Source organism: Typopeltis vanoorti, chromosome 2 (assembly GCF_054136105.1).
Source record: "Typopeltis vanoorti isolate ZY-2024b chromosome 2, IOZ_Tvanoo_1.0, whole genome shotgun sequence".
Classification (NCBI taxonomy): Eukaryota; Metazoa; Arthropoda; class Arachnida; order Uropygi; family Thelyphonidae; genus Typopeltis; species Typopeltis vanoorti.
The window spans coordinates 183,771,666-183,798,993 of NC_143550.1; the positions used below are offsets into that span (position 1 = coordinate 183,771,666).

The window sequence follows — 27,328 nt, forward strand, 5'->3', positions numbered from 1 at the left end:
TATGTGAAGTAGGATACTCGAGAATCGAGTCTTAGATCTGATCATTTCATTAGAGGATGTGTTTGTCAGGGTGCTTAAGAGTCGAAGCTATATAACTGAGAGGAGACCTCCACATAGCCTTTAAAGGAATGCGGAGAACCGACCAGGGCTTCTGACCTAATGTCTAGTCCTCACCTTGTCATGGTGCACCCTGTTAGGTGCACCATGAGAAGCTGACGACTGGACATGAGTTCAGTAACCAGGTGCACCACCTGGATACTGAACGAACAAGGAAGGATGGGCTAGCAATTTAGCTGACCAAATTGTACTCTTATTGGCTTAAACCAAAATATAGAATGATGATACAACTTGACAGAATTTCATGTCACCTGGTTAAACAAGGCCCGCATTGTTTTCACCAGACTGAGATAAAGTGGTGCAACCTACCTTACCTAAGGTGGTTGCCTAGGTATGCACTGCCTTACCTCAGTCCTTAAGATATTTTCAGGTGCAAACTTTGTTTGTTTACACTTGGATAAAGGATTAAGCTAAATTCATTATGATTGAAGAAAAAATGAAAAAGTTTGAGAACAGCAACCAAACCTTGGAGATTCGGTGGCAAGCCCTGGAGAAAACACTGATTGATTCAGCCAGATAGGCATGTGTGAGGTTGTCTGTAAGGATAGAAAAATCAGAAGTCCATGGTGGACACAGGAAATTAAAAAAGCAGTGAAAGAAAAGAAGAAAGCATATCAAAAGTTCCTGACAAATAAGTCAGCTTGTGCTCATAGAGAATACAGAGACAAATGTAAGAAAGCTAAACATTGTGTAAAACTAGCTAAAAAAAAGTTGTGGGAGGACTTTGTTGATATTTATTTTCTATGTTCTTACCATAGTGATGACAGTATAGTGGTAAAAAACATTGAACAGTCATGCAGTCAGGAATACATATCCATATTTGAAGTAGAAAAAGCCATCAAAAGCCTGAAATGTGGAAAGGCAGTGATGTAGATGATATTCGACCAGAAATGCTCAAGTGTGGAGGTATAAAAGTTGTACAGTGGCTGCACTGCATAGTTCAAAAGGACTGGACAGAGGGAGAGATGAATTCCAGATGATTGGAGTAGAGCTCTCATAGTACCCATATATAAAAAGGGAAATAAAACTGAATGTAAGAATTACAGAGCCATTTCATTAGTGAGTGTTCCTGGTAAGATATATGCAAGTATACTTGAGAAACGGTTGAAAAGGATTGTGGAAGAGAAGCGTGGTGAAGAATAAGCTGGATTCAGGCCAAATAGAGGTTGTCAGGATCAGATTTTCACTTTACGACAGATAGTTGAGAAATCATGGGAATATAACAAAGATCTGTATTCAAGTTTTGTAGATCTGGAAAAGGCATATGACATGGTGCCAAGAGAGTAGCTCTTTGAAACTCTACAGTTATATGGTGTCAATGGGATGTCATATCAAGCAATACTTAGTCTTTATTTGAGTTGTAAGTCAGCAGTTGGAATTGAAGGAAGTATAGGAAGTTGATTTAATGTAAAATCTGGTGTCAGACAAGAATGTACGTTATCCCCTATGTTATTCATTATCTAAACGGATCACATTGTGAAGAAAGTGATATTAAACCTAATATCAAAATTGGAGATGTTAATCTCAGCTCTTTGCTTTCTGCAGATGATGTTATACTTCTAAATAAATCCAGTAGAAGTCTGCAAGATTCCCTGACTAAATTGAATAACTGTTGTAATAGATATGGTATGAAGGTCAGCATTAAAAAAACAGACAATGAAAATAGGCAGAAACATTGAAAATATCAACTGCATTGTGAATGGAGAAACTACAGAACATGTAAAATATTTCAGCTACTTAAGCACGATTTTTAGTGATGACAGTAAATTAAATATGGAAATAGACAACAGAATCGCTAAAGCCGGTATGGTAAGTCAACTGAATAAATTTATATGAAATGAGAGAGAAATTTGCCAAAACACTAATAAATTAGTTCTGTACAAGGCAGTATTCAAGCCAGTTTTAACCTATGGATCTGAAAGCTGGGTCAGAAGTAAAACATTTGACCAAAGACTAGAGACTGCAGATATGAGAGTCCTGAGAAAGATTAGGGTCCTGAATAGATGGCAATATCATATTAAAAACGAGGTTATTAGGAAAGAATTTGACATTGTCGGCATCCAGAAATGCGTTAGCGGAACTAATCTCAGGTGGTATGGTCACTTAAACAGAATCGGAGAGGAAAGATTAGCAAAACAAGTGTTCTCTGCCAGGTTGTCAGGAAAATGACCCAGAGTAAGACCCAAGACAGGTGGATTGATATGGTAAAAAGTTCCTTAGAAGATAGAAATATAAGATCTGATAATGTTGCAGTCTTGACAGGTAACAGACTGATTTGGAGGAAAATTGTTGATAGGAAGTTAGTAATGATGTAATTGCTCATTTAGTTCTGTCATATCCTGTACATCCCTTCAGGGTATATATCAGGAATTTGATGATGATGTTGTGTTTGTGAATGGAGTGTCACAATTTCCTCCATTTGATGGATGTGATCATGAGGTGATCACCTGAGTGGTGGCCAGCCATATGAAGACTAATGTGAGAAAAGGATATATGTGGAACTATATGAGTCCAGTAATTAAGACAAGTTTAGAAGACAGCTTGTAGCTGTAGCATGGAATTATGGGTTATATGGGATGGAGATAAATGCTGCTTAGGCACTGACCCATAGCAGTTTAACAACATCGATGTGTGCGAATATATTCTGAAAAGGCTGAATAATAATTTATGTGTCAAATGGATGAATGAAGGGATTAATCATGACATGTGGAAGAAGGCACTGTGGAGGACAAGATGAATAATGATGAGTCAGTTGCATGAGTATAAAGAGCAAGAGAGGAAGGTGATACTCATTTGGTAATAATGACAGAGACTTGGTATGAGCAGAAGTTAACCAACTGGACTAAGAAAAATCGTAGAGTTTTTTTGTTTAATATGTCGCAAGTAGAAGAAAGAACGATTATGGTAAGGTGATGTTAATAAATGAAAATGTAATATTGATAAGTGCTGCTTAGGACAAAATCAAGGTATTTAGTGAGCAGTTCATTGGGTATTTCATCCTTATTAGCATATCATGATCAGCTCAAATGTAGAGGAAATGGGTGAGGTTAGAGTGCTGGTGAGCAAGCAAGAGGTATAAGGAATTAAGCAAACTTATTGTCAGTAATGAATAGGACTTGATGCCATATCACTGTGTCGTAAGAGAAATGTTCCAGAGAGTTAATAGCAGTCTTGGTGTGCCTACTTAACAAGTCTTAAAACAACACACATCTTAAAGAAGTTGAAAGAGGGTAAAATTGTTCTACTTCACAAAGGTGGCATTAAGGCAGAGGCTACAAATTATAGGTCTATCTGTTATGGTAAAGGTGTGGAGACGTTGTTGAGAGCTAGGATATAGAAGCAGGTTGAAAATAGCAGTATTCTCTGTGATGGTCAGCCTGAATTTGTTAAAGGAAGGTTATGTTTTACCAATTTACTCATGCACTACAACTAGATGATGAATGCACTGAACAAGGAAGATAAATATACAGTGGTATATTTAGATTTTGCAACTTTTGATACATTACCACATGATAAGTTGGTAACTTTTTTTTTTTTAATGTTGAGCCCAAACACGAGAGGTTGGTTGATCAACCTATAGTACATTAGTACTGTGTATGAGTGGTGGGTTGGAAGAGAAGGTACTTATTCACATTTGATTTGAATGACTATATTGTATTCATTGGGGAATGCAACAAGGGGGAGACTGTTCCACAGCACAGCAGTTGCAGGGATGAAGGAGGAGGAGTAGAAGAAACTTGTTCTCTGGGTTTCAAGGTGCACTGTGAAGGGATGTTGAGCAACAGCAGCTGCACATTTTCCAGTGATTACTACTGAGTAGGAGAAGTATTGATGCTATTTCAGATGAACATTTTCCATTGAAATATTTGGAGAATACACATAGTGCGGAGACCGATTGTCTGTATGAAAGTGTGTGTGTGTTGGAAAGGGGGTGAGTTAGTAAAAGATGGATCATTAATAATTCTGATCGCTCTCCACTGTATTGAGTCGAGCATTTTGAGGGAGCTTTTGGGGGCCCCATACGTGAGAGCATTACTCAATGGTTGGGTGGATTTGTATAGGGTTAACAGCTGTTCAGGGGTGAAGTAACATCTTGAGCGAAAGAGAAATCCTAGTTTTTTAGAGGCTGAGGATGCAATGGCTGTTATGTGTTTATGCCAGGAGACGCTTTAACAACCATCTTATATATTATTTTCCAATATTTTCTATTTATTTGATATCTACCCTATAAAATGGAACCAAGCCTATATTTAACCTAGAATACTATGTGAGAAGAATACTACTCACATAGTATTCTTCTGGATGGCATCAAGACCTGCATCATTTTCTTGTATCCATGAGAAAATAATGTGAATCTGTGAGGGGGTTGTTAGTTAACTGAATTACCTTCTTTTGGATGGCATCAAATCTTCCTAAAAAGTGGAAGGTGACTTTGGTGCTGTTCAGAAGAAGGCAATCCAATTAACTGACACCCATTCCATTCACAAAGTTAATCATTTTCTTCAAGCATTCTGTTTCAGCCTTATGCCTATTCCACAGGTAATACAATCTACTGATGGTCACAATTGTTCTTGCATTTTCTTCTAAGGCTGAATTGCAAAAGAACATGAGCAGATGCTGGTCAACATTCATTTACTGTCTGGATGCTGTCTTTCCCAAAGACTAAAACCCTTTAGTAATTCAAGCATGTCTCATGGGATTTGGAACTAACATCAATGGAAAAAATCTCAATCATTAATGTTTTGCAGATGATAGAAGAGAAAGATGGACAAAAAGATTTATAGATTAGCATAACTAAAACAAAACTGCTGAGATATGCAATGGCAGTGGGAGTGGCTGTGTATGCAACAATGTGTACACAGCCACTCCAGGGGGATGCCGGCAATGTGTGCGACACACACAGGCGCCAAAGATTTCAGGCGAAGAGGAAATATGTAAAAAAGAATATTATTCATTAATTATATCAAAATAAATTACATTTTTGTTTAAATTTTAATTATATTTTATAGATTTGTCTTAAACAAATTATTTATGATCACTTATTTGTTATTATTCCTTAAGATCTTATTTTATTCTGATCCTAGTTCTAACAAGTAGTTTAGCGTAAACAAGTAAAAACTTGATCTTACGTGGGTTTACTGTTTACAGGATGACGCGCGTTTGAATTTGTTTAATCTTGTTCACACTCGCATTTGCTCTAAACATATTTAAGAAAATCTTCTGAAGTTTTTAACTTTATTCTATATTCTGCTGTTATCAGCAGAATATAGGCAACATCTTGCAATGTACCTGAATCGTCATGAGAAAAATTTAAATCATTTGAACAATTAAAATGGACAGAATTAATTACATCCTTAAAAAATAAAACTTGTATTGATCATTTGCAACAAACAGTTTTAGATATTGAAAGGAAACGTTGGTATGAAGTTATAAAAAGAATAATTTTTGTAGTACAGTTTTTAGGCAAACAAAATCTAGCTCTTTGTGGTAAAAGTAATAAACTTTACGATCACAACAATGGCAATTTTTTAAAATTCATTAAGATGTTAGAAAAGTTTGATCCTTCTATATTGGAACACACATGACGTGTAGCTAATATGATCCTGACTTTAAAAATATGCCCTCCTATTTAGGAGATAAAATTCAAAATCAAATACTCACTTTATTGGCATTGAATATTAAAAATAACATTTTTATGAAGTGTTTTTTTTTTATTGGGGGGAGGGGTATAGGGGTGCCAACTAACGTTTTGCACATAGGTGGCAGACACTACTGGTGCACCCCTGAGCCACTCCCATACAAGAGTAATTTGGCATTATAACAGTGACAAGTGGGACAGCCTCCACAACTTCTACCTCATTCCCATGGTTAGACTATTGCTTCCGACCTTCCAACCCAAATACATGCACCTTTGGTTATAAGTTAGGTGCATGTATTTGGGTTGGAAGGTCGGAAGCCACTCACTAGCATGTAAATATACATTCCCCACAGTACTCTGACCTGCCATTCCCTAATTAAACCCTGGTTTTCCAAAATATGCGCCAAGGCTGTACAAATGAAAAACCAGACATACTATTACTGGCTCAAATCAAGAACTCCATCCTCCTTTAAAGCTTATACCCAAGCCTAAAATAAATGCAAAAAAAAACAATCAATGCTTCCAAAACAGAGTTCGAAATTGCAAAAAGCAGGAAACCAGCAGCCTGTCCAAATGTCAGCTGAACCTTTTAGTCTCTCGCCAAAGCAATTGGTCGTAACTTCTGCTCGACACTGTTTCCACCCCTATCATATCCAGATGGCCCCATTGCATCATCACCTCCAGGCCACCTGGCCTCACACTTTGCTTCCAATGCATGCATAATTGAGAACGGCAAATGTCTCCCCCAACCATTCCAGATGCCCAACATACAATGCCCACTATATTCTTTTGCCAAAAAGAGATCAGTAAAATACTGTCCAAATTAGATACAAAAAAGTCTTCTGGCCCTGATGGCATTCCTCCAATTTCCCTGAAGGTTTGTGCACCAGAACTGACTCCTGTCCTATGTTGCATATATACACTGTCTTACTCCAATCGTATCTATTCCACAGCCTGCAAATTGGCCTATATTCAACCCATTCCCAAGAAGGATGATAAGTCACTGCCATCCAACTACTGCCCCATCTCGCTCACCTCAGTCCTGTCCAAAGTAATGGAAAAAAAATCATCAATTCCCAACTCCACACTACCTTGAAGCTACCCATCTAATAAACGACTGCCAGTATGGATTCCGTCACTGCCGATCAACAGGAGATCTGCTCGCATATGTCACCCACCTTTAGACAAATGCCATGGAGAAGTTTGATGAATCTCAAGCAGTTGCACTTGATATCTCCAAGACATTTGACCAGGTCTGGCACAAGGGCTTACTAAGCAAGCTGCCATTGTTTGGTCTATCTCAAGACCTCTGTAGTTTGATTGCCAACTTTTTTGTCCGGATGCACACGTGTGGTGGTGGATGGTTCCTTATCCTCTCACCATTGAACTAATGCCAGGGTTCTACAAGGTTCTGTCCTCTCACCAACCCTCTTACTATATATCAATGACCTACTTCAGCTTGCTTCCAACCCAATACACAATTTTGCAGACGACAGCACATTGCCCTCCTCCCTTTCTTATGATGAACGCCACACAACTCACCTCAACCTACAGAACATCAACCACCATGGCTCTCAATTCTGATCTCCAAGCCATCCTCCAATGGGATTCAGATAACCTAGTCAATTTCAATGCTAATAAGACCCAGCACTGTCTTCTTCTTCTTCATGTAGCTTCCTCGGTGAAAGGGTGCAGCACCATGTCCTTCCAGTTCTGTCTGTGGCTTTTCTTTTTGTTTCTGCATAGTCATGTGATCCTGTCCATGATCTTATATCTTCAAGCCATGTCCTTCATTTTTTGTCTCTTGATCCTTTTCCCATAATTTTTCCTTCTAAAACTGTTAGTATCCTCTGTCCTGTTGAACCTCTCAGTACATGTCCCACCAATCTCATCTTTCTCTGGATCATTTCCTGTAATAAAGATCTCTGTGTTCTCATTCTCTGTAGGACATCTGTATTTGTCACATGTTCTGTCCATGCCATTCTGTCAAAGGCTCTATCTATTGTCTTACTCTCTTTGGAAGTTTATTTTGCACTTGGTTAGACTATAATAAATTTAGTTTAATCCTTTATCCAAGTGTAAGCAAACAAAGTTTGCGCCTGAAAATATCTTCAGGACCGAGGTAAGGTTGTACATCTCTTTGCAACTCGTAGCAAAGTGGACCAAGCTCTCATCACTCCTTGTCTCAGTATCTCCCATAATGCAAAGCACATCTCCACTCTGGGTCTGCCTCCCATTGACGAGACCTCAATAAAGGTCGAAACCGGTCTGGGTAGTGGCCCTTCCTGTAATGCATAGCAGTATATATGTCCGCAAGAAGATGTGCTTTACATTATGGGAGATACTGAGACAAGGAGTGATGAGAGCTTGGTCCACCTTTGTTACGAGTTGCCAAGGTATGTACCACCTTACCTCAGTCCTGAAGATATTTTCAGACTCAAACTTTGTTTGCTTACACTTGGATAAAGGATTAAACTAAATTTATTATAGTCTAACCAAGTGCAAAATAAACTTCCAACATCTTTCTCTAAATCCAGAGTAATTTAATAATAAGGTGGTACACCAGTTGGCAACTCGTATAGGTAAATATGACCTCTTCATAGCTTCTGCCTTAGTATCACCTTTTTGGGTCTGCCTCCCACTGACGAGACCTCAATAAAGATCGAAACTGGTCTGGGTAGTGGCCCTTAATGCATAACAGTATACATGTCTGCAAGGAGATGTGCTTTGCATTATGGGAGATGCTGCAAAGTAAGGTGGTACAAGGGATATACCACCTTACCTCATCCTGACGATATTTTCAGGCACAAACTTTGTTTGCTTACACTTGGATAAAGGATTGGAAACGAAATTTATTATAGTCTAACCAAGTGCAAAATAAACATCCAACGAGAAGAGGGTAAGACAACAGATAGAGGTCTTTGAAATGTGTTGCTATAGGAGAACTCTGAAAATCTCATGGACAGAACCTGTGACTAATACAGATGTCCTACAGAGAACGAGAACACAGGGATCTTTATTACAGGAAATGATCCAGAGAAAGATGAAATTGGTGGGACAGATTCACTTTATTTTCTCATGGACACAAGAAAATGATGTAGGTCTTGATGCCATCCAGAAGAATACTATGTGAGTAGTATTCTAAAATTAGGCAGATTTGTAATTTAGATTATGTTAGCAGTTGTATCTTCAGCAGAAAGGGATATCTAATTTTTTGAAAGCAGATGAGATTGCGGATGTGAATGTGATCTTCTCAGGTCTGAGTGTTATCAGAGAAGGTAAGGGAAAGAGAAGTGAGATTTCTTGTGAGAAATATGATAGGATGTCTTTGGTAGCATTGAAATTCATAAGGTTATCCTCACCTCACCTTATTGAAAATTGAAGAATGGCATGGAGATATGAATTTAAGGTACTGGTTATTGAAATTCTTAACTTTGATATTTGAACACCACAAGATTTGTTAAATGAAGAAGAGAAATGGAATACTCTTGGAAAACTGTTATAGATTTGGTGTGAGAAAGGGCCATTTATGTGGAAGAGGAAGAGAAAGGCCTCAAGTAGGCCATTTTTTTCCTCTTGTACATAAATGGCAGGAAAATCTAGTCATTCCTACAAGTTGTCTACCATGACTTCTAGGAATGACCACAGAGGATATTGACAGTCCAGTTGCATTGAGTGAGTGAGACCATAAGATGGTAATTTGGTAAGTGGGCCTTTTGTGTGAGTTCATTAGTATGGATGTGGATGTTTATGAATGCCTGTGTCTATATGTACAGTATATATTTTTATCTTGTTCCCACCCAAGAGAGTTTTATTTATAAACCTATAGTACATTTGTATTGTGATTAGGCTAAGGATTTTTTTTTCTATTCTTATTGTTTTTTTTTTTTTGTATTTTATATTTATTTTTACACAGTTTGGAAACCCTGCTCTAGAAACCAAGCATGGAACTCCAATAAGCATGGTAGTAGTGTCATATTTTATGACAAAATTCATCTCCTACGTAAATATATTTAGATTGTAGTTGGATTTCATAATTCATCCAATATGTGACCACTGCCCCACTTATTAGATGCTGGAAGTGGCTTGAAAAGTGTAGGTTTCTGGGTTAACTTATTCCAGCCACAGTATTAATACTAATGTACTATAGGTTTACAACCTTTTGGTTGTTGGAATTCACATAACTAAAAATATGAAGATAAGTTTTTCAAACCTTTTCATGACTTCTATACAGAGGACACAAGGAGATCCACTGTGAATTAAGAATTGACAAATCAGGTGGTCAAGAATTTAGTTGTGAATGACATTGTCAATAATTTTTTGAAAGAACTGAAGTGAGAGCAGTAGAATTAGTTTAATGGCCAACTTTTATTACCTTTTTTTGAATAGGCTAAATATTGGCTTGGTTCCATTTTATAGGGTAGATGTCAAATAAATAGAAAATATTGGAAAATAAGATGTAAGACGGTTGTTAATTCTGTGGTAGAACTTTTGAACACCATTAAGAGGATCCATCAAGCCCAGAAAAATTGTTAGTGTTCAAAACTCTTCAGGATTTGAGCTGTATCAACTGCAGGAACACTTTACTTCTCTGTTAGCCACTGTATAAGTTGGAAAAATGATAACCAAGTAAGCAAGAAACAAGAGGTTGAAACATCATCCACTTCAGGTTTCATCAGCATTTGGAAATGAAGGTCATCTACCAACTTGAAAGAAAATATTCCTTGCAGTGAAAATGCTCGCTGATTTCCTCCAAACGTCTTTCACTTTTGGTAGAAATGGACCACGTCACGAAAATGCAGAGGTAATAACTGACCAGGAGAGACTATATATTGTACTTTATACACAGCCACACACACACACTGCCCATTCCAATATATAAAGCCAACTATATCATCATCATTATCCAGGGATGGCCTCTGATTCTTCTGCTCTCACCTTTTTCTCTTTTGATAATTCTCTCTTCATTAATCCAATAAAATCCCCTCCCCAACTTAAACGTCTATTATATCATCTCTTTACCTCTTATCCACTAAACCGTAATTTACATTTCGTTAACCTCTATCCATAGCCAGTATTCCAGAGTCCTGAAATTACCTTAGTTGCTCACCTCTAGACCTTCTCCAACTTTTCCATATCACAAGGAAAACTAGCTAACTAAACCTGAGCACAATAGTTTGGGTGTGGTCTAACCAGTGCTTTATACAGTGGCACAACTACCTCCTTATTCCTAAATGTCAGTATATTCATTATGGCAGCAATACAATGCACAGTTTCTATAACACTTCCAATGGGCCCTCTAAACATCAAGATTAGTGGATTATTTAATGATAATGTGACAAAATTGTGTTTCCCAGGTGCAGAAATTCATGATATTAGTTACACCATCTGGATGCATAAAGGTAAGTTGAAGGAAATGATTGTCTTGGTTGACACAAATGATTTGAGAGGTGAGAAGTAGTCTATCAGGGAGGATGTAAAGAAGTTGTTAGGAGAGGCTAAACTGAACAGTAAGAAACTAAAGGTGAAGATTGTAAGTCTCCTACCATGCTATGATAGATGCAAACTGAGGAGGAGGCCATTGGTAGCTAATTCGTCTATATGTAGATTGTGTAGAAGGAATGAAGTAGGATTATGGAAAGAAGGATTTGTACAATGCTGATGGACTGCATCTAAATGAATTTGGTGTAATTTGGTGTTAGGTGTCTAGAGAGAAAGAGCTTTCTTCACCGAGCATGCTGCACAAATTAATAAATGAAAAAACTTATGCAATTAGGGTGGAAGCAAATGAGTTTGTGTGAAATCACTCATAGGTGAGCGAGTGTGAGAATGACCAAGTCTGGAATCTAGTCTCTGAAGCAAAATATTGAATTGGGTAGTCAATTCAGGAAGTAAATGTGGGTGGGGTCTAAAGGGATGATGTAGTCTCTATATACTAATGCCAGAAGTATCAGGAACAAGATGGAGGAGTTTTTGGCATTAGTTAGTGCAATCTCATCAAAAGTTATAGGCTTTAGTAAGACTTGGCTAACAGCAGATGATGTAGTTACAGTGATAGAATGTGATGGATTTAATATTTTCAGAGAAGATAGGAAAGGGAGGGGGGGATGAGTACTGCTGATGATAGCAGATGAATGGCAGCCAAAAATAATAGCAGCTAAGCAGGAGGGGGAGGCTGTTCTTTTGAAGCAGTTTAGTGTGAGATTAAGACCATTAAAACAAAATATACAGTTGGTTGTTGCTAATAGGGCAGGGAGTTCCACAGATGATCTGGAAGTCATGCATTGCCAAATTAGTACAATGAGTACAGGTCGAGTGATTATTATGGGGGACTTCAACTACACAGATATAGACAAGAAGGAAGAAAGATCACATGGCAGAAAGGAAATAAAATTTATACACTTGCTGAGGGATAATTACTTAAGGCAGTATGTGACGGAGGGGACTAAGGTTGGAGAGTATTGGACCTGGTCATAGGATCAGAAGAGTTATCCATAACCAAGGTGACAACATTGCCTCTGATTGGTGAAAGTGACCATGCAGTGACTTGGGAGGTTGTAACATATGAGGAATATTCTATCAAGTAGGGATATATATATGGAACCACAAGGCAGGTAATTATGACATGCTTACGAAGAAACTTAACTCTGTGTCATGGCAGAGCATAAAACACTGCAGGGTAAGAATGTTAGTAGTGCATGGGATATAGTTAAGGGGCATCTAGAGGGAGCGGTATTAAATTGTATGCCTAGGATAAGGAGGGTTAATTGGGTTGAAGTTAGATGGACGAGTAACATCATTAAGCACGATCTGCTGAAGAAGAAAATGCTGTGGAGGGTATATAAAGAGAAAGGTGTCTAGCAAACTCGTGAACGGTATAAACCTCATGCAAGGAAGTCAAAATCAGATTATGAGAAGAATCTAGCCGAGCAAGCCAAAGGAAATCCCAAAGAATTCTTTCATTATGTGCTAAGTAAGAGGAAAAACAACTATGGAAAATTAACCTTAATGAGTGATGATGGTCACGAGGAGACAGAAGCAGATAAAATAGTTGAATTACTGAGTGACTTCTTTGCAAGTGTATATCTTCCTAGTGAGGTTACTGCTTTAACTTATGTGAAAGACACTAATGTGGGAACAGAAGTGGGTGAATTGGAGGTTCCAAGGATATTATTGAATCTGAATGTAAATACAACTGTGGGATTAGATGGGATATCAACTAAGGTTTTGCAAGAATGCAAGGGAGCTAGCAATACCTTTTGACTAAGTTTGTTTAATTGAAGTCTCAACTCTGGTATAGTTCCATGGGGGTGGAAAGAGGGCAAAATTATTCCTTTGCATAAGGGAGGTTCTAAGACTGCATTAACAAATTATTGATCAATCAGCATCTCAGGCATGGAGGTAAAAGTACTAGAAAAATTGGTGAAAAAGAGAATTCAAGAATGGGTAGATAAAAATATGATATTGTATGAGGGTCAACATGGCTTTGTAGAGGGCCAGTTATGCCTTAGTAATTAACTTTTTATAATAGTGTAACAGCTGAGTTGGATAAAGGAAATGGTTACACAATGATTTTGCTGGATATTGCAAAGGCATGTGAGAGAATACCACATGAACTCTGTTATGCAAATTAGAACAAATGGGGATGAATATAACATTGCTTTGGATAAGAGGGTGGCTGTCCTACAGATATCAAAAAATGGTATATGGAAGAGTAAGATCGAGGCGAAAACCATCAACTAGTGTTGTGTCGCAAGGTTCACTGCTGGGACCTTTGCTGTTTATTTTGTATATAAATGTTATAGGAATGAAAGGAAATACTCAGTTGTTTGCTGATGATGTGAAATTAGGTAGAGTGATAGTTAATCAATGTGATATGGAGATCTTGCAGAACGATTTAAATATATGCTGTCAGTATGGGCAAAAGATAATGGGTGTCAGCTTAATGTAGAGAAATGTAAAGTTATGCATTTTGGAACAAATAACTTAGATTACTAGCCATGTCTCACATTGATGGATCAGTACTCTAGGAAAGAGATGATGCTAGAGATTTAGGGGTAGTGGTAAACAGAGAGTTAAAGTTTATAGGATATATTGCTAAGGTAGCCCATAAGATTACTTAGCCATTGAAGAACACATTAACAAGTAGAGATAAGAAAGTTGTTATTCCTCTTTATAAGTCCTTGATATGCCCACATCTGAATTACTGTTCTCAAATCTGGTCCCCTGGGTTTCTTGGGGGATGAGGAAGTGGTGGAGAGGATTCAGAGGTGAGTGGCTGTGTAATGTTCCTTATGAGAATAAATTGATGGTGTGTGAATTGCAGAAGTTGGTTGATAGAAGAAAAAGAGAGAATATAATAGAAACATTTAAATTGTTTAAAGGTTTTATAGGATTGATGCGAGGGAAATCTTTCAATACTAGAGGAACCAAAACAAGGCATCATACCTAGAAGTCGAATAAAAGTGTGGTTAGTAGGGGTGTGAGGACTAGAATTTTTGCTTGGAGAGTTGTGAATGAGTGTAATGGGTTGCTAGAGTCAGTTGTAAGTGCTTTGTCTGTTAATGAGTTCAAGGAGAGGTATCATAGATTGGGTCTCCCGTGATGTCTTCGGATTCCATTTAGGTGCCCGTATAATAATAAACTTCAGCATATGCTGAACATCACTCCCAGATCCTGAATCTCATCCACTTCCTGAAGCACAGTTCCATCAATATAGTACACAGCCTTGTGTGTCTGCATTCCAAAATGCAACACGTTGCATTTAATTCAAGTATAACCCCTCTCATTTGTCCAAGCTAGAAGTCTGTTCAGATTTTCCTGAAGGGAATTAACATCAGTAGTGCCACTTATAATTCCCTCCAGCATCATTAACAGCAAACAAGCTTTAGATCCCCTATCAATCTACATGAAATATCATTAACAAATGAACAGGAGATGCCCAAGAACAGAACTCTGTGGAAGACCACTGGTTATCTTCCTTTTTTGAGACATTTCCCCATTATGTACAACTTGGTATCGTTCAGAGAGCCAATCTCCAATCCTTCTAATCAACATGCTATCCATTCTCATTATCTGTATGAAACAAGTAAGTAGATACTAGGAAGGAAGATATTCTTTGCACTGATGTTCACTGATTCGTAACTTATTTTAATAGTATTACTACACCAAACAAAACTAAATTATAAAAGGTGTTTATTAACTGGCTTATATTTTGCTGGATTTCAAACCATCCCCCTCAAAGCAAAACAACATGTTACAGTTTATGTGACAACGAGTAAGTGAAACATTCATTCAAATTGTAATGGAGAAAAAATTTAAAATCCTAATTTGGTGCCCTCTAATGTTTTATAAGAAGCATCACAGTCATATAGAAGTCTATTTTAAGATGACTATCTCCCAAATTTTTAGTGGATTAATGTAGCCATACTTGTTGAAGTTAGGAGAATGCTTCATAGAGCCATTTCTGACTCTAAAAATGGGACTTCTACCTGTGATGATTTCTGTATAGCACATTGGTTTTCTTCCATCTAATCCTATGTGAAGTGGGGGGGGGGGCTGTCCAAAGCATCATCTGCCAGTCCTGACATGCCATAGTGATGGTTGCAAATGTATTTATGTTCTCCTAAGTGGGTATTAATGGATCTTCATGTCTGTCTATAGTAGGCTAAGTCACAGGGAATTTCACACACTCCAGGATATGCTAGAGGATGGGGGTTTATCCTTGGATGGAGCTTATCCTTAGGATCTTAAACTCAACTCCTCTGCAAATGTGATACTTTTTATTCATTGGAGAGTGCCAAATTAGGACTTCAAATCTCTTTTTCATTACAAATTGAATATTTAACTTATTGTTGTGCATAAACTGTAACACGTTGTTTTGCTCTGAGGATGCTGGTTTGAAATCCAACAAAATATGTCAGTTAAAAGGAATCCTTTTATACTTTAGTTTTGCTTGGTGTTGTAATACCATTAAATAAGTTATGAATGACGTCCAACACGTAAGCGTGTCAACCGGAAATGTTCACTGACTTACTCCAGATCTTCCTTCCTTCAGGGTAGAAATGGACTGCACCACAAAAATGCAGGGATAGCAGTTAGCCAGTAGATGTTATATACTACCAGCTTACTCTCTGGTTACTAATTTCATGTGATGATAGTGGATGGATTTTTTCCTTAAATATTTAACTAATGCTGGTATATGGAATGATATTCTTTCACCTGCTCTTTTATATCAGTGACCTCCTGTTGTTTGCTAAATCAATCTGCTGTTTTGCTGATGAAACTACATACAACATAAGCATTTTTTGTTATCAATGAGACCTTAAAGTTTTCTTGTCATAATTATCCATAGCAGTAATTAAAAACTTTCTCTTGCATTATTTAAATATGGAGCAAAAATTATATTATGCATTTTCAGGTTTGTTTATAAAAAATATAATTATTGGTGGATTTTTATAAATATTAAGATGGTCTTAAAAATATGAATGTGATAAAAATATTATTTTCATCACTTTCAATGTTTTAAGTATTGTTACATAAATTTTCCAAAAAATGTTTTTTTTCCCCCCTTTCAGGAACAATTGCTGAACGTGAACATAAAAAATGGTTGAATGCCATTCCACTTTCTAATAATCCTTATAGTGCAGATAGCATAGCCAAAAGATTAGGAAGAAAAGTAGATATGATAACGAGAGAAAGATATTTGGAATTAGAACCAAAGTTGTTAGAAGAAAAAGAGCCTCTAGATAATATTCTTTTAGTTTCTGATATCAGCAATAAAGTAGATTGTGGATTAAAAAGTATAGATCCAAATAGATACAAAAGGGATTATTATATTAATGCCAGTAATTCTCCCAAAATTAGAAGAAGGTGGTCAGATTCAGAAATGCTTGCCTCTTCTGTAGAATCATCTCTAAATTTTGCAGAGGATTTAGAACCTGAAGAAGCTTTAAATTCACTGGAAGAAAAGGTAAACTTAGTAATGTAACTAAGTTTCTAGGTTTATATCTTATTAGCAGTCTTTAGAACCTAATATTTATTGTTTTATTATTTCACTAGTGATGGCAATCACATTTTTGCATTTCCAAGTGCAGAAGTAATAGTAGTGTTAAATATTCTTAATCAACAACTGCTCTAATAGAAACTGTCAAATCAAGCAGATGTGAGCTCTGTTTCTTTCTATCGTTAATTGTTATTTCTTCATAAACATTGTTCCAGCTCAAGTTTCTTTTTTGTAAATTTTATCTGGTCTCTCCACCTTTTCTGTCATCTTCCTTTTGACCTCCCCCCCCCCTCACTTTTCGTTCAATTCTTCTTGGTATTCTAAGTTCACTCTCATGTCCAAACTATTTCAAATGAGGGAAGGAGTTCAGAAGCATTTCTTCAACACTTTCTAGTCTCAAAACATTTCTAATATCCATATCCTATCAAATGGTGTGAAGGTGACAGATGAAGAAGTTGTTCAACTAAGTGAGTGTCCATTTTGCTAAAAGCTATCAACTTGGTATATGCAACATTGAGCTCACTGCTACCTCTTCACTGGTGAAGGAACTTGGGTGTATCAGTAAGAGGTATTAGAGCTGTTGTGTAAACTGAATAAGAATTCTGCAATAGAGTCTGATGGGATATCAGCATGGATGCTAAAAGAGTGCTCAGTTGAATTGCCCATTTCTTTGACCAGGCTATATAATTTGAATCTTGGAACAGGGAAGATTCCACAAGAGTGGAAAGAATGTATGGTAATTCCATTGCATAAAGGTGGTGTAAGGACTGATATATCTAACCTATTAGTATCTCTGGAGTGGTGGTGAAGATTTTGGAAAAGTTGCTTAGGCCTCATATTCAGAAATAGGTTGACAGTGAATCTCTACTCTGCAACGAACAGCACGGGTTTATTAAGGAAAGGTCATGTTTTTGCAACTTCCTCACATTCTGTAATAATGTTACCATTGAGTTAGACAAGGGGAATGGATACCATGAAACTTTCACATTTTGCTAAGGCTTTTGACAGAATACAGCATGGAAAACTGTTGCATAAATTGGAAAATATGGAACTGGATTATAAATTATAAAGTATTGGCATGGATAAGAGAATGGCTGGGCTGAGAGATATCAAAAATTTGTATGTGGGGGGAGAGGATGAATCTGCAATATTCAAGGTAACCAGTTGTGTGCAACAAGGATCAATCCTTGATTCATTGTTATTCAGTCTGTACATTCATGACATTAGGAAGGATTTGGCATGCGACATACAGTTATTTGCTGATGGTTCAAAGATATATGAGATAATCAGGAGTGCAGCATATATACAGTATTTGTAGAATGATTTGAATAGGCCGGAATTGTGGGCATGGAAAAATGGATGCAAGTTTAATGTCAGTAAATGAAAGTCGTGCAATCTTGTATGATTTGATATCCAATGTTATATTATACTGAGTGTTCCTGGCAAGATCTATGCAAGCATACTTGAGAAACGGTTGAAAAGAATTGTGGAAGAAAAGCTTGGTGAAGAACAAGCTGGATTCAGGCCAAATAGAGGCTGTCAGGATTAGATCTTCACTTTACGACAAATAGTTGAGAAAGCATGGGAATATAACAGAGATCTGTATTTGAGTTTTGTCGATCTGGAAAAGGCATACGACAAGGTGCCAAGAGAGAAGCTATTCAATACGCTACAGTTATATGGTGTCAATGGGGCATTATATCAAGCAATACTTAGTCTTTATTTGAGTAGTGAGTCAGCAGTTAGAATTGAAGGAAGTACAGGAAGATGGTTTAATGTTAAATCTGGTGTGAGACAAGGATGTACATTATCCCCTCTATTACTCATTATCTATATGGATCACATTATGAAGGAAAGTGGTATTAAACATGATGTCAGAATTGGAGATGTTAATGTCAGCTCTTTGCTTTACGGACGATGTTATACTTCTAAATAAATCCGCTACAAGTTTGCAAGGGTCCCTGACTAAATTGAATAACTGTTGTAATAGACATGGTATGAAGGTCAGCATTAAAAAGACAAAGACAATGAAAATAGGCAGAATTGTTGAAAATGTCAACTGCATTTGTGAACGGAGAACCTGTGGAACAAGTAAAACATTTCACCTACTAAGGCACGATTTTTAGTGAACACGGTAAATTAAATATGGAAATAGACAACAGAATCAACAAAGCTGGTATGGTAGGAAGTCAATTGAATAAATTCATATGGAATAAGAGAGAAATTAGTCGGAACACTAAATTAGTTGTATACAAGACAGTGTTCAAACCAGTTTTAACTTATGGATCTGGTAGCTGGGTCAGAAGTAAAACACTTGACCAAAAACTAGAGACAGAAAATATGAGAGTCCTCAGAAAGATTAGCCTCATGAACAGATGGCATCAATGGCAATATCATATTAAAAAGGAGGATATTAGGAAAGAACTTGACCTTGTCGGCATCCAGGAATGCATTAGCAGAGCTAATCCCAGTGATATGGTCACTTAAACAGAATGGGCGAGGAAAGATTAGCAAAATGAATGTTCTTTGCCAGGTTGGCAGGAAAACGACCCAGTGGAAGACCAAGATATAGGTGGATTGATATGGTACAATGTGCCTTAGACGATAGAAATATAAGATCTGATAATGATAATATTGGAGTCTTGACAAGTAACAGACTGATTTGGAGGAAAATTGTAGATAGGAAGTTAGTAATGATGTAAATTTTTCGTGTGGCACTATCATATCCTGTACACCCCTTGAGGGTACATGTCAGGAATTTGATGATGATGATGTTGTATTATATTGGTGTGATTATTCTAGAAGAAACTGGTCAGGCTAGGGATCTTGGAGTATTAGTAGATAGGAAGTTGAAATTCAGTGGCCCTGTAGCAAAGATTGCAAATGCATCTCAAAATATAATTTCATTGCTGAAATGAACTTTGATATGTAAAGATAAGGCTGTTATTTTGCCACTTTACAAGGCCTTGATAAGACCTCACTTGGACTAATGTGTGTAGATTTGATTTCTGTTGTGATTCTGATACAGTGTACAGAGTGCAAAGCAGAGTCTTAAAATATCACAATTGTAGAATACAGATCATGAAGAGTGATTGAAAATTTGTAGAGTGCAGACACTAGCAAACAGGAGAAAAAGTCAGTTTGATTTTTTGGTGGAAAGAATTTATTTTTTTAAGGAACTCATGTAAGGCTCTTTCTGTGTCTTTCCAAATAATGAAGACATCGTCTACGTATCTGCACCAGACTAATGGCTTCGGATTTATTTTGGAGAGGATGTCAGCTTCTTGTTTTTCCATGAACAGATCTGCGCAAGGAGGATCGTCGACTGTAGAAATTCTCCAACATATCTACTAGCTAAATACCTAGTCAGTCTTTTGAAAGATAATATAAAGAAATCGGACTCTTTTATAAAGAACTCTAAGCATTTCATAGAAAAATTAACAAGGTATTAACATCTGAAATACAGACATACTTGCAAGCCTAGATGTAGTGTCATTATTCATAAATGTACTAGTTGAAAAAGTTATCAAGATCATAGAAAATTTCTATCCACATGAGATTGCTCAGCTTTACCGCCATTGTCTCAAATCAAACTATTTTAAAGTAAATAACATAATGTATGAACAACGTGATGGCTTAGCCATGGGCAGTTCGTTGTCACCTCCTTGCTCGGATCTCATGGAAAAACTAGAAGTTGACTCTAGTTTCCTCTCCAAAATAAATCCGAAGCCATTAGTCTGGTGGAGATAGAGCAACAAACATTATCTCAAAAGAAAAAGATCTCCTTGATGAACTCTCTCTCATATCTCAAACTCTTGTTAGCAATGGTTACCCAAAATATATAATCCAAAAGATTCTCCATAGAAACAATCCACAGCAACAACCTCTGGTCACTCAGTATACGTCGTCCATTGTCATACTTTATGCTGGCTCAATTTCAACAAAAAAAAAGTAAAACTCATGAGGTCTTTCAACATCGGGGTTGCCCTCAAACCTGTTCAAATTACACGACACATCAAGAAGCCTAGAAATCCGGGGGGGGGGGGGAGAACATATAGGGGATGCCAACAACAGAACAGGTACCTCAGGATTATCCCATCGTTTCTCAGTTTCGAACCATGCCTTACATTGAAGAAGATTTCAGATGTAGAAACTTTAAAGAAGCTGCAGTGGTACTCTGGACAGGAGATAATCTAAACAGAAATCAAGGCATGATACTGAAAGACATTTGGTAAAGCTTAATAAATTCACTAAGCTTAGCAGAATTTAATTTTGCAGAAAACTATAAAACACAATCAACAAACAATGACTAAGACTCCATGCTCTTGATGTTATGCATCATTTTCAGTTTTAATTAATTTAACTGTTGTTACTCCATTCTTTTTTACCAGTAAATGTTAGTGTACCTATTTTCTTGTCCTGAAGAAGCCAGACAGAATTAGCCTGGCGAAATGTCTCGACAACTGTATATTTATGAATAATTATGGTCTACTAATAAATCCAAAAGGAAAATTTTGGATTTATTAGTATATACTTATGATATACTAATATCTTATACTTATGATTGAGACATATAAGCTGTTAAGAAGGATTTACAGGATTGACACTGGGAAAATTTTTAATATAGTAGAACAAGAATTGTTAAGGACTAGATTTGTTAAGGGGGGAAGTAGATATACAGTCCTTAGGGAGGCAGTTGAATGTAAGAATGAATATAATATGCTAGAGCAAATAAGGACAACAAACCAAAGTGGGATAGTTAATAGACATCAAGGTAGGGTTGGGGCTAATGGGGGTCTTAAATTCATGTACACTAATACTAGGAGTATTAGGAACAAGAAGGAAGAGTTTTTGGCCATGGTTGGCACTTCCAGACCACAGGTTATTGGTATTACTGAAACATGGCTGACTGTAGATGAGATAGCTAGTGGGATTGAATGTGATGGGTATAGTGTGCTCAGGAATGACAGAGAGAATAAAATGGGGAGAGGAGTATTGTTGATGATAGCTGATGAGCTACAGCCAAGGAGAACAGAAGTTGAATTGCAGGATAGAAAAAAGAGCACATTTGAGGCCATTTGGTGTGAGATTGTGGCTAGCAGAATTAAATATACAATTGGGTGCTGCTATAGACCAGGTGATGGAAAAGATGGTGGTGACAGTATGCACAAGCAAATAGAAGAAATGAGTGGAAGGAGGGTAATTATTATGGGAGATTTCAACTATGGTCGCATTGATTGGAGTGAGGAGAGGACACACGGGAAGAAGGAAATGGATTTTATGCGGTTATTAAGGGATAACTATCTGCGACAGCATGTAATGGAAAATACTAGGGGTCAGAGAGTGCTTGACCTAGTAATTACATCTGAGGATTTGGCTGTAACAAATATGACCACATTGCCCAATCGGTGAGAGTGATCATAGGGTCTTGACTTGGGAGGTGGCTAAAGGTGTAGAATTTTCAATTAAGACAGGGTACATGTGGAATTATCGGGCTGGAAAGTATGACAAGCTTAGGAGTTTGATTGGCTCAGTGCCATAGCATGTACAACTGCAAGGACTAGAAGTTGATAGTGCATGGGAGGTAGTTAAGAAGTGCTTGCATGAAGCAACGTATACCTAGACTGTATACCTAGAGTCAGACTGTATAGGCTGACTGTATACCTAGAGTCAGAATAATAAATCAAGTAGGGGTTAAATGGATGAATAACACCATTAAGATTGAGCTGCAAAAAAAGAAACAACTATGGAGGGAATTTAAGGAGAAAGGTGACTGGCAGGCACATGAACTGTATAAAGCGCAGGCCAGAAGGATGACGAGTGTGGTAAGAAAAGCAAAAAAGGATTACAAAAGAACATTGGCCATGCAAGCTAAAGAGAATCCTAAACAGTTTTTTAGATATGTAGCAAGTAAAAGGAAAAATGTACATGGCAGAATGATTTTAAAGAATGCCGATGGTAGGGAAGTAACTGAATCAGTTGAGATAGTTGAGTTACTGAGTGAGCACTTTGCAAGAATATATCATCCAGGTGGTGACATTGCAGAAACGAATAAACCAGTAGATTATACGGGAATTGTGGTGAATGAAGAGGAGGTGAGTAGTCTATTGCATAACCTCAATGTTAATACATCTGTGGGATTGGATGGTATACCAGCTCGTGTAGTACGAGAAGCAGCTAAAGAATTGTCAGTACCCTTGACCATTTTGTTTAATTTGAGTCTCGGGTCTGGGCTAGTCCCAAGCGGGTGGAAGGAAGGGAAAATAGTTCCACTGCATAAAGGTGGTTCGAAGACTGCTGTTGTAAATTACCGACCGATTAGCATATCAGGAATCATTGTCAAGGTCTTAGAAAAATTAGTCAAGAAAAGAATACAGGATTGGATAGATGAAAATGGGATATTGTATGGGGGACAACATGGTTTTGTGAAGGGTAGATCATGCCTCAGTAACTTGCTCACGTTTTATAACACAGTGACGGCTGAACTGGATAGGGGTAGTGGGTTTACAGTGATACTACTGGACCTTGCCAAGGCCTTTGATAGCATACCACATGGATCCGTAATCAGTAAGCTGGAGCAGATGGGGATGGATATAGGTTTGGTGAGATGGATAGGAGGATGGTTGAAGGAGAGATACCAGAGAGTGGTTTATTCAGGAGTGGAGTCAAAAAGACATCTTGTGGCTAGTGGAGTGCCGCTGGGCTCTGTTCTTGGACCACTGCTTTTCAATTTGTTCATCAATGATATTGGAAAGGATTTGAGAGCAAGTGTTCACTTGTTTGCTGATGATGCAAAGTTGGGTAGAGCAATTGTGAGTGCACAGGATGTCAAAATTTTACAGGATGATTTGGATAGTTTGGAGGACTGGCTAGGAAAAATGGATGTCAGTTTAATGTGGCAAAGTGTAAGGTTATGCACTTTGGGGTGAAAAGAATAGCAGCAGTATATCTTATTGGTTGAACCGTACTCCAGGAGATTGATGAGGCCAGGGATTTGGGAGTGCTGGTGGATAGGGAGTTGAAGTTTAGAGGGCACATTGCAAAAGTGACTAAAACAGCTCACCAAATCACTTGGGTTCTGAAAAATACTTTAACATGCAGAGACAAACAAGTTGTTGTTCCTCTGTATCGAGCCTTGATAAGACCCCATCTGGACTACTGTGCCCAGTTATGGGCACCAGGGTTTCTTCGTGATGGGGAGGAAGTGGAGAGGTCCAGAGACGAGTGACCAAGATGATAGCAGGTCCGTGGAATGAACCTTATGAGAATAGGTTGAAGATTTGTGGGTTGCAGAAATTGGACGATAGGTGAAGGAGGGGTGATATGATTGAGACATTCAAATTACTGAAGGGTTTTTATAAGATTGATCCACAAGATATTTTTGAAAATATGACTGGTGGTGGGAGGACTAGGGGCCATGCATGGAAGCTGGGCAAGAGCGTGGTTGACAATGGTGTTAGAGCTAGGTTTTTTACTTGGAGAGTGGTGAATGAGTGGAATAAGCTTCCAGAGTCTGTTGTGGGTGCTACGACCATGAATGAGTTCAAGGCAAGATATGATATATACTGTGTGAATGTTGAATGGTTGTTCCAGACATGATGTTAGGGCCTCCCTCGATGAATCTGTCAACTCCTTGGAGTTTCCCGGAACAATAATAATAATAAGAAAAGAAGCCATCCCTTGAACTGTTTAGAAGAGGTGGTGAGTGGGAGGTAAGAAGTGCCTTTTTTTACATGTTGGATGGTTGGATCAAGGGATTTGTTACATTGTAATAGATGCTCTATATTTGTATTGTATAGTTTTCTCTATATATTTGCCTGTTTATATTATTACTACTTTATTTTGTTGTCTCCTTAGTGGCTCATTCTTTCGTACAACCATCTATTCTACCTTTTGCACTATTTGTCGTATGCCTATGAGCACTGGAAAATTTATTTGTTAGACTGCACCATTAGTAATCTTTTCTTGGCATAAGACTTAGTAATGCGGCCAGTAGATCTCTCTCTCACTCTCTAGCATAAATTCCTTCAATCAAAATAGCATAAACAGTTGTGGTTCATAAGTATTTAAATTACGCTTCTAATATCTTATCTGTTTTCTGCTCTCAGGTCTGTGTTTATTTAGGAACAGTGCATTGTAAGCAAAAGATCAGGCAGCACTTTGTTGACATATAAATAAAACACATTTATTTACATTAATACAAAAGTACATCAAACAACAGGGAGGTTACTTTCTCAACCTATCTGAAAAACTATAGCATTAAAACTTCCCTTTTCAACTCTAAGCAAATTTTACAGCATAAATACTCATTTACTTTTCCGCTAATTGTATCAAAACTCTAATCTATTCATAAAGAAGTTAACATGCTAAATCAAGTTATTACACAAGAGTATTCCACTCATTAACAAGCAGAAACCTTCTCGTATACACTGCTATTTCAGTCCATCTAAATTATTTCTCCTAGATTACATAAAAGAATTACAGGACATGTAAAAAGGAATAACTCACATAGGATCTGTTATCTGTGTCACGCACTCATTCAAGGGTCGGCACTAGAGTTCCTAGACTTTGCTTCACTGGCATCTGTCAGGATGGTGGTGGGCTTTGGAATGCAAATTTTCGGCACTCAATAGCTTGGGGAAGAGGTTTCAGCATACGGAGCACAGGCGATCCAGGTGGCGGTGCAAGTTTTCCGGCGCTTGAAGTTTGCTCTGCGGTTACTGGTTTGGTGATCTCCCGCTGCAATGACATCCGATCTAAAGTGCCTCCAGTATATTCATCAGCGATCCTCTCTTCATTCCTTGACCTCTGGTGGGACCGTGTTGTATAGTTGTGTCCTCTAATTCCAACTGTCGATATCTGATGTTCTTTCTGGCGCCCTTTTATTTCACCTTCTCCAGAACCTTGCACGAAGGGTTGAGACCCCCAGAGAATTCAGCGCGACTCCTTGATCTTCTGTTTAGGCCGACCCGTTCTTTCTTCTCCTGGTCTACTGCAAAAATCCGATTAGTCGGACACTGGAACTTCGCGTGATTTGCGTTGACCCCTTTTAATAACGATCTTGACGGTTGGCATATACAGAGCATGTAAACAAAGGTTTTCAAAACATTTAGTTAAAACAAAGATATATAGTTTCCAGTGATACAGCATTTTCATTTGTTACTAACTCTAACCATTGCTTGTTTACTACATTTTGGGGCAGGTTAAATTTTCCATAGGATTATATACTTCCATTATACAAGGATATTTTTACATTACAAACTTTTGAGATGTGACCTCTGTAAAAGTCGATGTAAAGTGCTTGTAAAATTCCAAGCTACATTGAATTTTACAACATGACAGGAAAATGTGCAGGCAGTGAATAGGTTTAAGGAGTGGTGTGAAAGATTTTTCTTTTCCTGTTGTTTAAGATGGGCCTCTCATGGTAAGCCTTGTGACCCCTTGGAGGTCCCAAATAATAATAATAGTAGTAGTGTAGTAGTAAATAGATGCTTCACTCATAAGAGAAAGAAATAATATCATTATTTCTTTCTCTTAGTTAGGCAGGCCACTGGCTCCCAGCTTCTCACTAAGGTTTTTGATGGATGTCAATAAAATCAAGTGCATATTCAGAGAAGGATAACTAAGTAGAGAGATTGTATCATAATGCTATAAGACTCATTAATTACTGTAATCTGATGATCTTATGGCAGCTAATGAGAAAGAATAATTAAAGTTTATTAGATAACTGTAGGACATGCATAAGATACATAGCACGATACATTTTGGAAAATTATGGAGAACAACTACCTTGTTTGAGTAAAACTTTAGTTTAATAAAACCAAAATCAACACTCGAAGTTTCGACCTTCATATCAAGGTCATCTTCTGGAGCATATACACTATATACAGAGAAACAAACTGCACTACAATCTACATGGTTTGCTAACGTTACTGAAACCATTACAACAATTTTTGGCCTGACCTGTAGTGAAAAAAAAAATAACTAAATAAACCTTTACTACATCAACTTTACTATTATTATTATCTATTGGTTACAAAATTACATTGGGCTGGAGAGCAACATGTTTATATATATATATATATGTTAAAAACATGATTATATATATAAATTTCAACCAGTTGGTATGGAATAGTTTCCAATACTAGCTGAAGGTTGCTTCAAGTCCTAAAGTATGCTAGATACTAAATATTAAGTAGGCTGAATATGTGCCATCCAGATTCTTGGAATTTTTATGCCACCATTATTGTTGATATTCGGGTGGTTAATCAGAATTCAGCAGGCTTCTTTAAATTTTCTTTCATACCAGGTTTTTGTATGGTGTAAAGAGCGGGTGCTTTTCCAATCAATTTGGTGTAAGGTGCTGAGAGCGTGATCTGAGAGGCCTGCTTCACCAAAATTGTTATATTTAATGTGTCTTTTGTGTTCTTTTTTACATATAGTTCTTTTTGTACGTCCAATTTCACCAATATAAGGTAAGTTACAGGTGCACTAGATGCAATAAACCTAAGCCTAAAAGAAAGGATACATAGCATGAGTTTACCATTTCACTTAACCAGGCTCTGTCA

General features: G+C 37.4%; 1 protein-coding gene across 1 annotated transcript in view; it reads left to right on the plus strand.

The window, feature by feature from the left end:
* LOC150109717 (uncharacterized) overlaps positions 1-27,328 on the plus strand; it is a 490,804-nt gene that overhangs the window by 344,789 nt on the left and 118,687 nt on the right. Inside the window, exon 19 of the mRNA XM_090403072.1 lies at positions 16,333-16,727. Coding sequence (XP_090259198.1) covers positions 16,333-16,727 — 395 coding nt within the window. The remainder of the gene's footprint in view (positions 1-16,332; positions 16,728-27,328) is intronic.